The sequence below is a fragment of the Moschus berezovskii genome, chromosome 27 (assembly GCF_049115385.1).
Source record: "Moschus berezovskii isolate FMDL1 chromosome 27, NW_MosBer_1.0, whole genome shotgun sequence".
In the NCBI taxonomy this organism is placed as follows: domain Eukaryota; kingdom Metazoa; phylum Chordata; class Mammalia; order Artiodactyla; family Moschidae; genus Moschus; species Moschus berezovskii.
This window is the reverse complement of record NC_142486.1, coordinates 19,473,212-19,489,271: the sequence shown is the minus strand read 5'-3', so window position 1 is coordinate 19,489,271 and position 16,060 is coordinate 19,473,212. Positions and strand designations below refer to the sequence as shown.

Here is a 16,060-nt window from a genome sequence, read left to right as displayed (position 1 = left end):
GGATCCTGCCAGCTCTTCCGCCCTGAGTTAATTACAGTTATAAAATTCCGTGACTAGCTGTGAAAAACCAGCTGGCCTTCCAAAGCAGCTAAGACTACACTTCCCGGAGAGCATTGCGGTGCTCTCTTGCGTCAATTTCAGTTTCCTTTCTCCCTCAGGGAATTTCCGGGTTGGTGGGCGGGGCCAAAGGAGTGATCCAATGGGCATCTCCTCAGGCTGAGGGGGTGGGAAATTGTCCAAAGAGCATCTCCATAGAGGGGCCAATCAGCGGGAAGCTGGGGCTGCCGCCGCGGGTGGCGTCACTAAGCTGCGCCAGCTGAACCTGGAGGAACCCAGCCCCTCTCTGCTGCTTTCTCTCCCGCTCACTCTCTCCTCTGGCGTGCGTCGATCCGGCTTTCATGTCTCCGGTGGACGCACCACCCCGAAACCTCCACACCCATGGCTGCTAGCCTGAGGAGGCCCTCTTTCACCGCCTGTGCTTCCCCTACCGACACGGACGACGAGGGCGTGCGCGGCACTTGCGAAGATGCTTCTATATGCAAGAGGTGCCTGCCTGGCGCGGGGTTAGGGGCTAGCGTTCCCGGGGGTCTGGGGCCTAGGTCGGGGGTGCCGGCTGTGTCTAAGGAATACGCTTTTACGCCAAAAGGCATCGGTCAACTCGTGTGACATCTGTGAAATGCTCAGAGCAGGGATTCATCTACTTAACTTTTAATTATCCAACTTTTGCCGTTTGCCAGGCACGGCACAAGCCTGGGGTTATTGTGCCTGGGACATGGCGCCGAACCAGGCACACATGGACTTGGCCTTCTCGGAGCCACATTTTTGTTGGAAACAAGTGAAGCAAGTATTAACTGCAGTTTTGATGGGTTATGAGAAGTGCAGATCCTCCCTTTTTCATAGGTTACGTTTCACTGGGACTCGTCATGATCCCCATTGTGCATCTGAAACTCAGGCCAGTTAATGGGGGAGATGACCTGTCCAGGGCCACTTAATATTTGCGTGCGGAGCCAGTATTTTCCAGAGCTGTTACCTGTATGTTATGGGAGTCTACACTTTTAGGGGCGTGGTGAGGGCTGTGTAGGGGACGCTGTGAGCAGAGGTATGTGTCAAGTACCTGAAAGCATGAAAAAGAAAACATGAGGCTTGAGTGTATGCTACTGTTTCATTCATTCAGCAGAAATTATTGAGAGCTTACTTTGTGCCAGGCTTTTCCTTTTGGTTGGTAGGTATTCAGTGATTGAGAACAAAAGATGAACAAGATTGACATGGTGTCTGAACTCACCTACCTGCTTGGAAAAGGCAGGAAGCAAGTAATTACTCAGGAAGTAGCATAATTACAATTTTGTGTTGTGCTGAGAAATACAATGCACCATCAGAGTTTGTACTTAAGTCGATAATGTTTGAGCTGGGAACAGAATACTTAAAGAGAATAGCCATGTAGGAGGGTGTTCAAGCAGAGCACGGAAGGCTCATGGACTGTTAGAGGAACTCATTAAATGCCTTGGAAGCTGGGGTCGTGTAGGTACTGGATCTGGAAAATAAAAAGTTTTGCGTTAGGGCTGGCACTTTCTGTAGGTTCTTGGAGACCAAGCATAGTGATTCAGAACATTGACTCTGGAGCCAGACTGTCAGGCTTGTCCCGACTGTGGAAACTTGTGCAGGCTACTCAACTATTCTCTGCCTCAATCTCCTGATCTATGAAGTGGGGATGAAATGATATTCAGTCATCTGTAAAGTAAAGATGAAATGATATTCACTATTAGTAAAGCACTTAGAACAGTGTCTGGCATGTACTAGGTATTAGTGGTGGTTGATTACATAAATAAATACATTCATAAGTATTAAAGGTATGAAGGCAGTTCTTGGTGGAATTTGTGAACTTAAATGAACTATACCCAACGTATTTTTTCTCCAGCTTTTGGTTGCTGTTGACTACATCCATAGCACTGTTGAATTAAGAGCAGTTTTTCTCCCATTGGCTGCTTGCTAAGAAAATCAGAAGTGTCTTCAGAATTATCAGAGGAAAATAAAATACTTTTCAAGAGCAGGTTAGGGTTAGGTTTATTTAATATCAATTGGTAATGATTGGCTTATTTAATATTTGTTGGTAACATTTGTGGCCAACTTGCTTGCTCACGTGTGTCGCTTCACTTGTGTCCGACTCTTTGTGCCCCCAATTCTATAGCCCACAAGGCTCCTCTGTTCCTGGGATTCTCCAGGCAAGAATACTGAAGTGATTTGCCGTGCCCTTCTCCAGGGGATCTTCCTGACTCAGGGATTGAACCTGCGTCTCTTAGGTCTCCTGCATTGACAGGGGGGTTCTTTACAACTAGCACTACCTGGGAAGCCTGGCCAACTTGCTTACTTAAAGCTAATTAGCCAGTATATATAAAAGAGATAACTAATAAGAACCTACTTTATAGCACCGGAAACTACTCAGTACTCCAAAATGACCTTTATGGGAAAAGAATCTAAAAAAGAGTGGAAATATGTATATATATAACTGGTTCACTTTGCTGTAACAGCAGAAACTAATGCAGCATTATAAATCAACCATATTCCAATAAAAATGATTTTTTAAAGAAAGCAAATTCGCTATAAAATAGTTCAGACACAAAAAGTTCAGAGAAATAATGTAACTCGAGCATGTCTTTCCTTGGCTCTTTCCTTGGATAGTTTATCCAAGAGACGAAGCTTCGGTTTTTAGTGCCCTCAGTGTTCTTCAGGCATCTCAACATTGTAGAGAAAGTTTGGGTTTGGAACTGCAGAGAATCTAAGGCCGTGGTTCCCAGCCTGAACTGCACACCAGCATAGCTTATGGAGCTTTTAAAAGATATGCAGTTACTCGGGCCCAACTCTGGATCCACTGAATCAGAACCTTCTGGGATGGGTCTTGGGTCTGTAAAAAACCAGCCCTATTTGCCATCTGGATGCATTTTTTCAGAGCCTGTTTGTTTTTTTTTTGCACCAGGTTTTCTCTTATCTGGAAAAAACATGTGATGAGATGGTGAGAATCCATAAGTTAATATTTTTAAAATATTTTGCAGGATTCAGGGACTTTCAAAGTCTGTGATACTGTGACCTGCATCTTCCCTGTAACGTTTGGAACCCATAAGTCTTGTCAAAAATTCATCTTGTTAAATAGGAATTCCTTGTATGAATTGTGGGCACATTAACTGTCTTTCTGCCTCAGTTTCCTCATCTTGAAAATGAAAATAGTAATGGTCACTGGCCTTTTGGATGGGAGGATTAAGGATTAAACGAGGTCATGCAGAGGTTAGCACAGGATCTGGCATGAGGAAAAGCCTAAAATAAATTCTTATTGCTAGTTTTAGTTTGCCTCCCGTCTGAATGTTATTTGTTTGAAGTTACTGAAATAGCTGTGGGTTCGACTGGTTCCTGCCACCCTGAGTTATAGCTGTAAGATCCCTAAAATAATGTTCAAAGAGCTAGTTAGCTCTGCTGGGCTTCTACTGTTCTGTTATTTCTTTCTTTCTTTCTTTTTTTTTTTTTTAATTGTTTATGTGGCTGCGTTGGGTATTAGTTGTGGCATGCTGGATCTTTCATTGCAGCATGCAGGCTCTTCATTGCAGTGCACAGATTGTCTAGTTGTGGCTCGTGGGCTTCATTGCTGTGTGGAATGTGGGATCTTAGTTCCCCAACCAGGGATCAAACCGTTAGTTCCTCTGCATTGGAAGGTGGATTCTTAACCACTGGTCCACCAGGGAAGTCCCTGTTGTTTCTGTTTTAACTTGCTCTCTTCTTTGGTACAGGGCCCTTCCTGGTCTTAGAGAGCTGTTGTGAGTATTAAATGTGGAGTGCCTCCAACAGTGCTTGGAACATAGTAGGTGTTCAGAATTGGTAGTTGTTGTCATCAGCAGCATCCCGTTGTCCCCAGTCTTCTTCATCGTCACTACTACAGACTCTGTCCCTCCTACAGTCCAATAGTTAGAACTCTTGTGATCAGGTATACTAGGTTTATGCCCAAGAATCCTGTCTGATTCAACAGCTATCTATAAAGCACTTAGCATTCTTGCTAACTTAACCACATTCCTCCTCTCCTATCTCCCACTTCATGCTGTGCCCCTCAGTTTCCCACTCTTGTTTACCTTTAACCCCCAGCCCCTTCCTGCAGCCCCCTCTGAGTCCTTTGAAATTACTACTCTGATCACCAGCCACCTCCATTTCCTTAGCCTCTCTTTAGTCATTCCCTCCCTCTTTGCACTGACCCTGGCCCTTCCCCAGGGGCATCGTTTACTTGAAGCCAAGTCACACCTCTGTTTTCTCATACCCTGGCTGTCCTAGCATTGTGTGCGTGCTTAGTTGCTTCACTCGTATCCGACTCTCTTTGACCCTATGGACTACGGCCTGCCAGGCTCCTCTGTCCATGGGATCCTCCAGGCAAGAATACTGGAGTGGGTTGTCATGGCCTTCTCCAGGGTCCTAGCCTTGCTGCTGCTGCTAAATCACTTCAGTCGTGTCCGACTCTGTGTGACCCCATAGACGGAAGCCCACCAGGCTCCCCCGTCCCTGGGATTCTCCAGGCAAGAACACTGGAGTGGGTTGCCATTTCCTTCTCCAATGTGTGAAAGTGAAAAGTGAAAGTGAAGTCGCTCAGTCGTGTCCGACCCCTAGCCGACCCCATGGACTGCAGCCCACCAGGCTCCTCCATCCATGGGATTTTCCAGGCAAGAGTACTGGAGTGGCTTGCCATAGCCTTAGGACGGTCAGAATTTGTGTCCTTACTGCCCTTTGTCTCCTCCCCCCATTTCTTTGAGACCCGTGTCCCCAGCATCCTCTTCTCCATATTACTGTTTTCTGTCTGCTTGCCGGTTACTCTCCTAATTCATTGATGACTTGGGCACCTGGCCCACAAGCCTTCCTCTGCCTCAGTTCATGCCATCGTCCTAGTTGACTTTCTCGTGTGTGTGTGCAGGACCCAGCCTGTAGGCGGGGCACTTGTTTTCTTGAACACCTCGCCTGCAGGGATTCCCTCTGCTCGTTCGCCTCTATTACCATTCCTGCCATAATCCCCTGGATTTCCAGGTGCTGTGTATACCACCTCACAGATGATCAGCGCAGCACCCTCCAACTCCAGTCTCTGTTCATCATGCTTGATCAGTTATTTCTGCTCTGCCTTCAAAACCTCAGGACATCCATGGTTTTCTCCAGCCTTTAGATGCTTCCCTATAGGCTTCTACCTGTCAGTTGAGCTCAGAGTTCATAGTCCATTCCTTGGTAATTCTCTTGGCAGTGCCTTTATCTCCCTTGCCCTTCATCCTAGTAAACCTCAGATCCTGGATTGAACCAGACTCTCCATTTCCGCCTTGAATCCTGATGGTAGAAATCACACAGCAGGGCAACTTGGCCCTGTGTGGATTTGTGTCAGCCAATCTCATCTGTATCCTTCCAGAGCTGACTCATTCATTCCAGTATGATTCTTTGGCAATTCCCTTTTCCAGTCTCCAGAGACTTAAATCAGACATTTCTCACTTTCTTCCAACTTTTGATTTACTTCACCTTCCCTTCATCCTCAAGATAACCAGGGTGATGCCAGGGTATTGCTCCACAGAAAGTGGAAGCCTTCAGATTGGCACTCAATAAACTTCCGTCCTGGAAACTTCACCATCCTTTCCTACCGTGAGAGTTGTCAGTGTCCTCCACCAGAGACCATTAGAAATATGTCTAATTTAGTTAAAACAGGATTTTTTTTTCTTTCTTTTAATTCAAGTATAGCTGCTTTCAAAATCACTGCAGATGGTGATTGCAGCCATGAAATATAAAGATGCTTACTCCTTGGAAGAAAACTTAATGACCAACCTAGACAACATATTAAAAAGCAGAGACATTAATTTGCCAACAAAGGTCCATTGGCCAAGGCTATGGTTTTTCCAGTGGTCATGTATGGATGTGAGAGTTGGACTATAAAGAAAGCTGAGCGCCGAAAAATTGATGCTTTTGAACTGTGGTGTTGCAGAAAACTCTTGAGAATCCCTTGGACTGCAAGGAGATCCAACCAAAAGGAGTTGAGTCCTGGGCGTTCATTGGAAGGACTGATGTTAAAGCTGGAACTTCAATACTTTGGCCACCTGGTGCAAAGAGCTGACTCATTTGAAAAGACCCTGATGCTGGGAAAGATTGAAGGCAGGAGGAGAAGGGGATGACAGAGGATGAGATGGTTGGATGGCATCACCGACTCAGTGGACATGGGTTTGGGTGGACTCCCGGAGTCGATGATGGAAAGGGAGGCCTGGTGTGCTGCGGTTCATGGGGTCACAAAGAGCCAGACACAACTGAGCAACTGAACTGAACTGATAGCTGCTTTAGGGGCTTCCCAGGTGGGTCAGTGGTAAATAACCTGCCTGCAGTGCAGGAGACACAGGTAGACTTGGGTTCGATCCCTACGTCGGGTTGAGCCTCTGGAGGAGAAATTGGCAACCTACTCAGTATTCTTGCTGGGAAAATCCCATGGACAGAGGAGCCTGGCGGGCTGCAGTCCATGGTGTTGCAGAGTTGGACACAACTGAGCACACATGTACACACACATAGTAGCTTTGCAGTGTTGTGTTAGTTTCTGCTGTTCCACATAGTGAATCAGACATACGTATATGTGCATCCCTTCTGTTTTGGATTTCCTTCCTATTTAGGTCACCACAGAGCATTGAGTAGAGTTCCCTGTGCTAGACAGTGGGTTCTCGTTATTTATCTGTTTTATACATAGCAGTGTCTATATGCCAGTCTCCTGATTCATCTCTCCCCCTCATCCCACCTTGATGTCCATATGTTTGTTCCCTGCATTTGTATCTGTTTCTGCTTTGCATATAGGTTCATCTGTACTATTTTTCTAGATTCCCAATATATTCATTAATATACGGTATTTATTTTTCTCTTTCTGACTTACTTTACTGTGTATGACAGTCTCTAGGTCCATCCACATCTCTGCAAATGGCACATTTTTGTTCCTTTTTATGGTAAATGGATTTAATGACATTCTCGGGAGGGAGAGCTCACCTCATGGGGAGCTTTGGGGTCTCTCCATAAGGGGTGTTAGAAAGAACTTACAGGATTTAGGCTTTGGTTGGATAATTTGGTGGGTGGTGTTTCAAGGAAGCAGGGATTTGCCCAGGATTGGGTGCTCACAGGAAGCAGAGACAGTTCTGTGATTGCGTAGGTAGCTCAGTCTTTTCTAGAAGGAGATGTGACAGACTTCCCTAGTGGTGCAGGGGACACAGGTTTGATCCCTGGTCCAGGAAGATCCCGCATACGCAGAACAAGGAAGCCTGGGCGCCGCAACTACTGAAGGCTGCGCAGGTAGAGCCCACACTGTGCAACAGGAGAAGCCGCCGCGATGAGAAGCCCAAGCACCGCATCAGAGTGTAGCCCCTGCTCACCGCAACTCGAGAAAGCCTGCGCAAAGCAATGAAGACCCAGCACAGCCTGAAATAAATAAACTCAAAAAGAGAATTAAGGTAAATTACAAAATTTATAAAAAAAAGAAGGAGATGTGACTAGAGTCAGACACGCTGTGGTAAATAAAGAAGCCACAGTCACACAACATCAGCTGGGGGAGGGGAGTATTTGGGACCCTGCAGCAGGCCTTGGTTTTGTCTGTTTGGACAAAATTATGAAGGAGTCCTGGTTTTGTCTCACTTCATCACTGTTTTAGTGTGACCTTGTGCAGGTCGTCCTGTGAGATTGTTTTTGTCCAAGTGGAGGACAGTGTGGCCTCTGTGAGTACCAGGCAAGCATCTAACAGCAGTGAAGCCTGGCTCGTGGCACCAGGCCGGCTCCTAGGCGTCAGCACCACTTTTCTTTTTTTTCATCAGGAGGAGTTGAGTCTTAGAAAGATGGGTGTTGGCCAGGCAGAAGAAAATAGAGACATCGAAGAGCATAGAGATTGCAGCTCTTGAGATTGAAGTGTTAGGGGAACTTGACCTCTAGTGGGAGCTAGGTAGAAAGAATTCTGGAGAGGTTAACAGAGAACAAAGCAGGAAAGGTCCTGAGGGTTTCAAAATTGGGGAACTGACATGCTCTGAGTTTGTGTTTTAGAAAAATCCCCAGGGATTTCCCTAGTGGTCCAGTGGTTAAGAATCCGCCTGCCAGTGCAGGGGACACGGGTTCGATCCCTGCTTCGGGAGGATCCCCCATGCTGTGGGGCAACTAGGCCTGTGAGCTGCAACTACTGAGTCCACATTCTAGATCCCGTGCTTTGCAACAATGAGAAGCCGGCTTGCTGCAACTCGAGAAAGCCTGCACGCAGCCTTGAAGACCTAGCCCAGTCAAAGCTAAATAAAAATTTAAAGAAAAGTCCCCAGCAGCTGTTGGGGAGACAGGCTGGCAATGGATGGAAAGTCTATTCCATTTTCTTCCTGTTGGCCGCAGCCCTTGCTCACCTGACCTGGCGCAGAACGTCCATATTGTTTTGCCCGCTTCTAGTCTGGCCACCTCCCCCGTCCCAAGTGTTTATGCTGTGGACAGGGTGATTTTTCAGAATCACAAATGTTACCCTGTCACTTTATTATTTGAACCTTTTTGATTCTCCATCCACCACAGGGTAAAACGTGACACTCGGTGGTAGGACGCATGTCACCTTTCCTGATCAAATCACACTGCTCCAGATCTATCCCTGCCAACCGGAAATCTCTGTTTCGTTGTCTCAGAATGACCTTGGGCTTCCCTGGTAGCTCAGCTGGTAAAGAATCTGCCTGCAGTGCTGGAGACCTGGGTTCGATCCCTGGGTTGGGAAGATCCCCTGGAGAAGGGAATGGCTACCCACTCCAGTATTCCAGCCTGGAGAATTCCATGCACAGAGGAGCTTGGCGGGTTACAGTCCATGGGGGTCTCAAAGAGTCGGACACAACCAAGCAACTTTCACTTTCAGAATGACCTCAAATTCATTATTTCTGAAACCGCACTCTAGATCATCTTCCCTAATTTTCTGACAAGCCATCCCTCTCCTGCCCCCTGCCCCCAAGTCAGTGGATGGTACCCCTTTCCACTTGGTTCACGAGTAAAAAAGATTGGAGTCATCATGGAACTGCCTTTTCACTTACCTCTCTGCGATCAATTGCTCAGACCTTAGAATGTACCTGGAAAATATTTCTGGAATCTCTTTCGTTCCCTCCACCTCCGCGGCTGCTTTCTCAGGTCATCCGTGATCTGAGCCAGGGCACTAATCTGCCAGCTGAGCTCCCCAGTGGTGCTTCCCTCCCCAAATCCAGTTCTCGCACCGAAGCCAGAGGTTTGGGAAAGGTGCCCGGGCCCATGTCACTCCCTGGTTTAATGGCTTTTTATTTCTGGAGTAGGAAATGGCAACCCACTCCAGTATTCTTGCCTGGAAAATTCCACAGACAGAGGAGCCTGGCGGGCCTCAGCCCATGGGGCTGAAAAGGGTCGGACACGACTGAGCGCGCACGCTCTTGCTGTTAGAAAAATAGCGAAGTTCCTCACGTGGCCCACCGGCCCTGCCTGCTCTACCCTGCTTCTCCAGTTTTGCTTCCCCTAACTGCCCTTCTCTCCACCGCCCCCTCGGTTCCTCCAGCATGCCCTGTGCCTGCCTTCCTTGGGGCCTTTCACCAGGCCAACCCCTCCCGAAATGCTTTCTCCCTCTCTCCCTTGTCTGATCAGCTCCACGTCATCCCTCAGATTAATTTCTCCACGTGATGTTCTTTATTGAGACCCTGCTCGATTTATGGAGGCCTGTGGTAGTGACAGTGTAGAAGTGAAGCAGGCACCAGCGGCCCTCTTGTGGGGCATGTAATGGGGGAAGCATCCAGGAAACAAACCAGCAACATACCTGGCACCTCCACTGGTGGGCGCTGCCACAGGAGTGCTGGAGGGAGTTGCCCCGTGAGCTGGGATGCCCAGGGACAGTCCCACCCAGAAGGTCAGTGCTGGGGAGGAAGTGAGCCCAAGGGTGGACAGCTGGGGAAGCAGTGTCCCAGGCAGAAGGTACGAAGGCCTTGGGGCAGGAGCTGGCCCGGCTGGTCCAGGAGGAGCAAGACCCGGGTGAAAGGCGGAGAGGAGCTCTTGTGAGGACCCAGCTTTCAGTGTCAGTGAGATGGAAGCCGCCGGGGGACTTGGAATGGAAGACAGATCCACCGTCTTGGGGTGGAACAGGATCCTCTCAGTGTCTGTGTTGAGAACAGGCTGTAGGGGGCAGCATGGAGGCGGGGAGACGTGAATGACTCAAGTCAGATGCTGGGGGCTTGGATCAGGATTGTAGTGGTAGAGACGCTGGGAATCCATGATTCTGGATACACTGAAGGCTGAGCTGATAGAGCGTATTGACGGATATACGGGAAGACTGAGGAGTCATAGATGGCAGCGAGGTTTTTGGCTTGTGTCAGATGTGGCTTCTCAGGTACCTGCAGACAAGATACAGCCCCTGTTCCATGTTCTCGTGACACTCTGTGTGTCTCCTTGGTGGTAATCAGCCCCGGCGTAGTTCAGACATGTTGTTTAACGTTTGTCTTTCCTCAGAATAAAAACAAAGCAGGGACCTGTCTACTTTAGTGCCATTCACAGTATAGACACACAGTAAGCATGTGTCAGATGGTTAAAGTGAGTAATGCTCGGCCACTAAGTCGGGTCCGACTCTTTTAGACTCCACAGACCGTGGCCCACGGGGCTCCTCTGTTCATGGGATTTCCCCAGGCAAGATTACTGGAGTGAGTTGCCATTTCCTTCCCTAGAAAATGATTAGACCTGAGTACAGGTGCTCAAGATGATACTTCCTAATGAGGTCTTAGAATTCTGGTATTCTGCTTTGCTGGTTTTCAGCAGTCTGTATGTGTTAGAAACCAGACCGGGGGCTGAAAGGCTGAAATTCTGTTATGCAAATTATAGAAGTTCATCTGATTTCTCAACTGAATCAAAAAATCTACCCCCCCACCCCCTGCCCCGCCACCATTGTCATGAAAGCAGGTCACAAGATCACCTCTTAGGAAAGCCGGTGTTTTCCTGAGGGCCCTGACCAACCTACTGATTGCATCTTCACAGCTGTACCCCAGAGAGCAGGGCCCAGTTTCTGATCTGAAATATTTTGAAGGCAAATGCCAAGCTGCTTTCCTATTTTTAATTTGCATTTCTAAAATCACAAGTGAGACTGAGCATTGTCTGTCTGCTCACACTCATGGATATTTATAGTGAGAATCCACTCTTCTATGTCACTTCCCTACTGGGTTGTTTTTTTTTTTGTTTGATTATTTGTATTTTTATTACTGATTTGTAAGGACTTTTTGTATCTGCAATAGTGATCCGTTGCTTTGCTATTTGTTGCCGTGTTTTCTTTCAAGCTGTTGCTTGTCTTTCAGTGTAGCTTGTACTGTCCATTTCATAATACAGAAATGGTGACTCTTCAGGTTGTTGAGTCTTGACAGTGTAACTTTATGGCTTGTGGTTTTTGGGTAAAGCTTTGAAAGGCCATTCTCCATCCTTTTCGCATTTTCTTTTAGCACTTCTGTGGCTTTGGCTTTATGGTTAGATCATTCATCCATCTTTATTATTTTGTACATCATAAGGCAGCAGTTGTAACTTATTTTTTCAAAGCTTATTTATTTGGCTGCCCTGAGTCTTCCTTGCTGTGCGTGGGCTTTCTCTAGTTGTGGGCGAGCAGGGGCTACTCTCTAGATGTGGTGCACAGGCGTCTCATTACAGTGGCTTCTGTTGTCGTGGAGCGCGGACTCTGGGCATGAGGGCTTCAGTAGTTGCTGCATGTGGGTTCAGTAGTTGTGGCTTGTGGGTTCAGTAGTTGCTGCATGTGGGTTCAATAGTTGTGGCTTGCAGGCTCTAGGCACTTGGGCTCAGTAGTTTTGGCACCTGGACTTAGTTGCCCTGCAGCCTGTGGGGTCTTCCTGGACCAGGGATTGAACCAGTGTCCCCTACATTGCAAGGCGGATTCTTAACCACTAGGCTACCAGGGAAGCCCTTACCTTAATTTTGTCTCCAATTATTAACCAGTTGTCCTTATACCATCTATTGAGTGGTCTGTATTTTCCCCATTGATTTGAAATGTCCCTTGTGTTATATACCAAATTCTTATATATATTTTAATGCAGTAATGCATATGTCATTCTTGATTTGCAGTTGAAATTGCCTTTTTTTTTTTTCATTTTAATGTTACTTTTGAGTAACAAAATTCAGTTCAGTTCAGTTGCTCAGTCGTGTCCGACTCTCCGCGACCCCATGAATCACAGCACGCCAGGCCTCTCTGTCCATCACCAACTCCCGGAGTTCACTCAAACTCATGTCCACAGAGTCGGTGATGCCATCCAGCCATCTCATTCTCTGTCGTCCCCTTCTCCTCCCGCCCCCAACCTTTCCCAGCATCAGAGTTTTCTCCAGTGAGTCAACCCATCGCATGAGGTGGCCAAAGTATTGCAGTTTCAGCTTTAGCATCAGTCCTTCCAATGAACACCCAGGATTGATCTCCTTTAGAATGGACTGGTTGGATCTCCTTGCAGTCCAAGGGACTCTCAAGAGTCTTCTCCAACACCACAGTTCAAAATCATCAATTCTTCGGCAATCAGTTGTAAATTGATTCAGACCTCCCATAGCTTGCTTCACAGGGGAAGGGTAGATTTATAGCAGGGTTATCAGAATTTTTTGTCCATTTGAGCAGCTGTGCTCCAGGAAGAAGGAAAAGGAAGGAATGCTAGCAAAGAGACACGTTGTGTGTCTGAAACTGCCCCTTTTCTTCAGGAAAGCAGTAGCTTTGGGGGAAGGCCTGCCCTGTAGACTTCCATTCTCATCAGCTAAGGTTAGAACACATGGCTCCGCTCCTGGGTGCAGGAAAGTGTGCGCCTAATTGTGCAGATTGATGCCTCAAAGCAAATCAGGGTCCTCTTAGGCAAGGGGGTGAGTGTGTATTGGAGAAGGAACTTGAGAATGTGCTACATCCTTGATCTTTTTTCCCTCGAGAATTTCCTCAGATAAGACCGTTTTTTATAGTTTTCTTTACTTTTGACTGTGCTGGGTGTTTGTTGCTATGCAGGCTTTTCCCTAGTTGCGGCGAGTGGGGCTACTCTCTAGTTGCGGTGCATGGCTTCTCACAGTTGGGGATTCTCTTGTTGCTGAGGCTGGGTCCTAGAGCACAGGCTCAGTAGTTGTGGCACACGGGTTTAGTTGCTGTGCAGCATGTGGGATCTTTCCAGATCAGGGATCAAACCCGCATCTCCTGCATTGGCAGGTGGATTCTTTACCACTGAGCAACCAGAGAAAGCTCCCTCAGATGTTGTTAGAAGGGTGGCAAGGAGAGGGACATCATTTATACAGAATAAGATATTCAGTTTGATGAGTGTTGGCAGTTGCATATATCTGTGTACCACCACCTGAAACAAGATATAAAATACTTCTGAGACTCCAAAAAGTTCCCTTGTATCTCTAGTTGGTCTTTTTACCAACTAGAGATGGTTGGTAACCTAGCAACCATTCTTCTGATTTGGGCTCTCACAGGTTTCCCAATTCTAGAATGTCATATAAACGGAGTCATACAGAATGCATTCTTTTTGTGTCTTTCACTCAAGATGGTCTTTGAGAGTCATCCATGTTGTGCACATTGTCAAAGATAAAACTGGATGCCAGTTAAAGTGGTAAGGTCAGATATTTTAATAAGTAATAACTATTGCAACAGGGAAAAGAATCCAGCATGGACTGAATTCAACTCTGATTTGTGTAGAGGGTGTGCTAAGGGGAGAGTGAGGGAGGAAGCAGGGGGACGAGCCAGGAATCAGAATCAGAGAAAAATTATAGAAAGTATGAAAAGGGGGGTTAGTCCCTGTGAACCGTCTGGATTTGCTAACTGGGAGACAGCAAGGATCTATCTTCAGGTGTTGCCTGGAACAAACAGTAAATTCTTCTTGAGTTTGCTCAGGTCGGCACCGTAAGGGGGATTGGAGACATCTTAGGGGTGTGGCCTTGAGCTGTTAGAAACTATTGTTAGTGTTTGCTCAGGTCTTTGTATTATAGGCCGAGATCGAGGTCTAGTCCAGGAGGGCTCAATGGAGCCTGGCCAGAGTTTGGTCAAGGAGAGAATCTTTGTCAGTGTAAAGTGGCTTGCTCCTCCTTCGTGTGCTGTGTGAATACACCATGATTTATTCATCCATTCAGCCGATGATCAACATTTGAGTTGTGTCTAGTTTTTGGCCATTCTGAATAGACTGCAATGAACATTCTTATATAAGCCTTAAATTTCACTTGGATCCAAGCATGCATTTAACCGCAGACTGATTTCCACAGTGGTTTATCAGATTATACTTCCCACCAGCAATGTGCCAAAGCTCTGGTTGCTCCATATCCTCATTTAACATTCATCAGTGGGTCTGCAATAGCATCTCATTATGGCCTTAAATGGCATTTCCTTGGTGACAGATGTATACTTATTGGCTATTCCTACATCTTCATTTCTGAATTACCTATTAAAGCCCTTTCCTATTTTTATTGATGATGGTAATGTTGATTTTGACTTGTTAGAGTTCATTATATATTTTGGATAGATGGATGTGTTTTAAATATACATACACATATAGAAAAATGTGGTGTGTGTGGTCATTTTGTAACTAAAATTGTGACCAACTCTTTGCAACCCTATGCACTGTAGCCTGCCAGGCTCCTCTGTCCATTCTGCAGGCAAGAATACTGGAGTGGGTTGCCATTTCCTTCTCTAGGGGACCTTCCCAACTTGAGGATCAAACCCTGGTCTCCTGCATTGCAGGCAGATTCTTTACTGACGGAGCCACCGGGGAAGCCCAACATATAGGAACATGAGCTGCTTTGGTGCTTTGGGTAAAAAACCAACTGGCAGCATTGGTATAGGTCTGTTTCTGTTTCATCAGTCTATTTTTCCACCTTTATGCTGAGACCACACTGTTTCGATGACTTCAGCTTTATAGTGGGTCTTAAAATTAAGTAGTATTAAGCAATTTTAGTTCTCCAGCTTCACTCTTCTTTTGAAGATTTGTTTGGGCTATTTTAGATCCTTTGTGTTTCCATTGTAGAATCAGTTGTTAGTTTCTTTTGAAAAAAAAAAAGATGGCTCGGGTTTTGACTGGGAGTTAGTTAGCAACTTAGCATTATTCAGGTCCATGCCATCCTGTTACTATGTTCTGTGTTATATAATTAATTTTCTGGGGTTTTTTTTTTTTGGTGGTGGTTGTTAAAAAGTTAGATATGGGACATTACACCAAGGGGACTGACTTGATTCTCGTACTTATTTCACTCTCTGTGAATGTAGGTTCCTTTTCCATTTACACTTGCCCCACTATTCAATGACTTCTTACAAGCAAGACAGTAGATTGTAGATCATATTACTCCTTGTAAAGTAATTAGATGTTACATGAAGCCAAGAGGCCATGCCAGTAGTCTCCTTTGGGAGGAAACTATCCTGTGAGTCTTCTTAGTTATTCAGACCCAGTTTTTCAGGTGATTGATCCCTTAAGGTCTGCCGATCCCCTCAGGAAAGCAACACGAAGCTTTCCAGAGTTCCCAGGAAGGAATTGAATCCAGACTCTGTTTAGGTACAGAGTCTGTTACCCTCAAGACTTTGCTTCCTGTCTTCCATTTATAAACCAAGAATGAAACCAACAGGAAATAGAAACCAAAAACTGAAACTAAAAGACGTAAGAGAACAACAGTAAATTAAAAAATTAGAACAGTATCTTAAAGACCACAGGGCTACCCTGGTGGCTCTGACAGTAAAAAATCTGCCTGCAATGCAGAGACCTGGGTTGGATCCCTGGATTGGGAAGATCCTCTGGAGAAAGGAATGGCTACGCATTCCAGTATTCTGCCTGGGGAATTCCATGGACAGAGGAGCTTGGCGGGTTACAGTCCATGGGGTTGTAAAGAGTTGGACACAACTGAGCAACTAACTCTTTCACTGAAAGACCACAAGCAGTGTACAGTTAGAATCCCTAACTGAAGAGTTCAGGTTTTTTTTAAGCACAAGTCACCTGTTCTCCTTGCTTGGCCCTGCAATAAACTTTTCTCTGCTTTAAAAAAAAGAAAAATCCCAAACTTGAAAAATTAAACAAATCTTTTAAATTATTTATGTGTTTTTTGG

The 16,060-nt window shown here is 46.2% G+C and overlaps 1 protein-coding gene across 1 annotated transcript in view; it reads left to right on the top strand.

Annotated features, from left to right (window-relative positions):
* Positions 1-304: 304 nt before the first annotated feature.
* LCMT1 (leucine carboxyl methyltransferase 1) overlaps positions 305-16,060 on the top strand; it is a 66,668-nt gene continuing 50,912 nt past the window's right edge. The window contains exon 1 of the mRNA XM_055409710.2: positions 305-545. Within this exon, the coding sequence (XP_055265685.2) occupies positions 439-545 (107 nt within the window). The 5' untranslated portion in view covers positions 305-438. The remainder of the gene's footprint in view (positions 546-16,060) is intronic.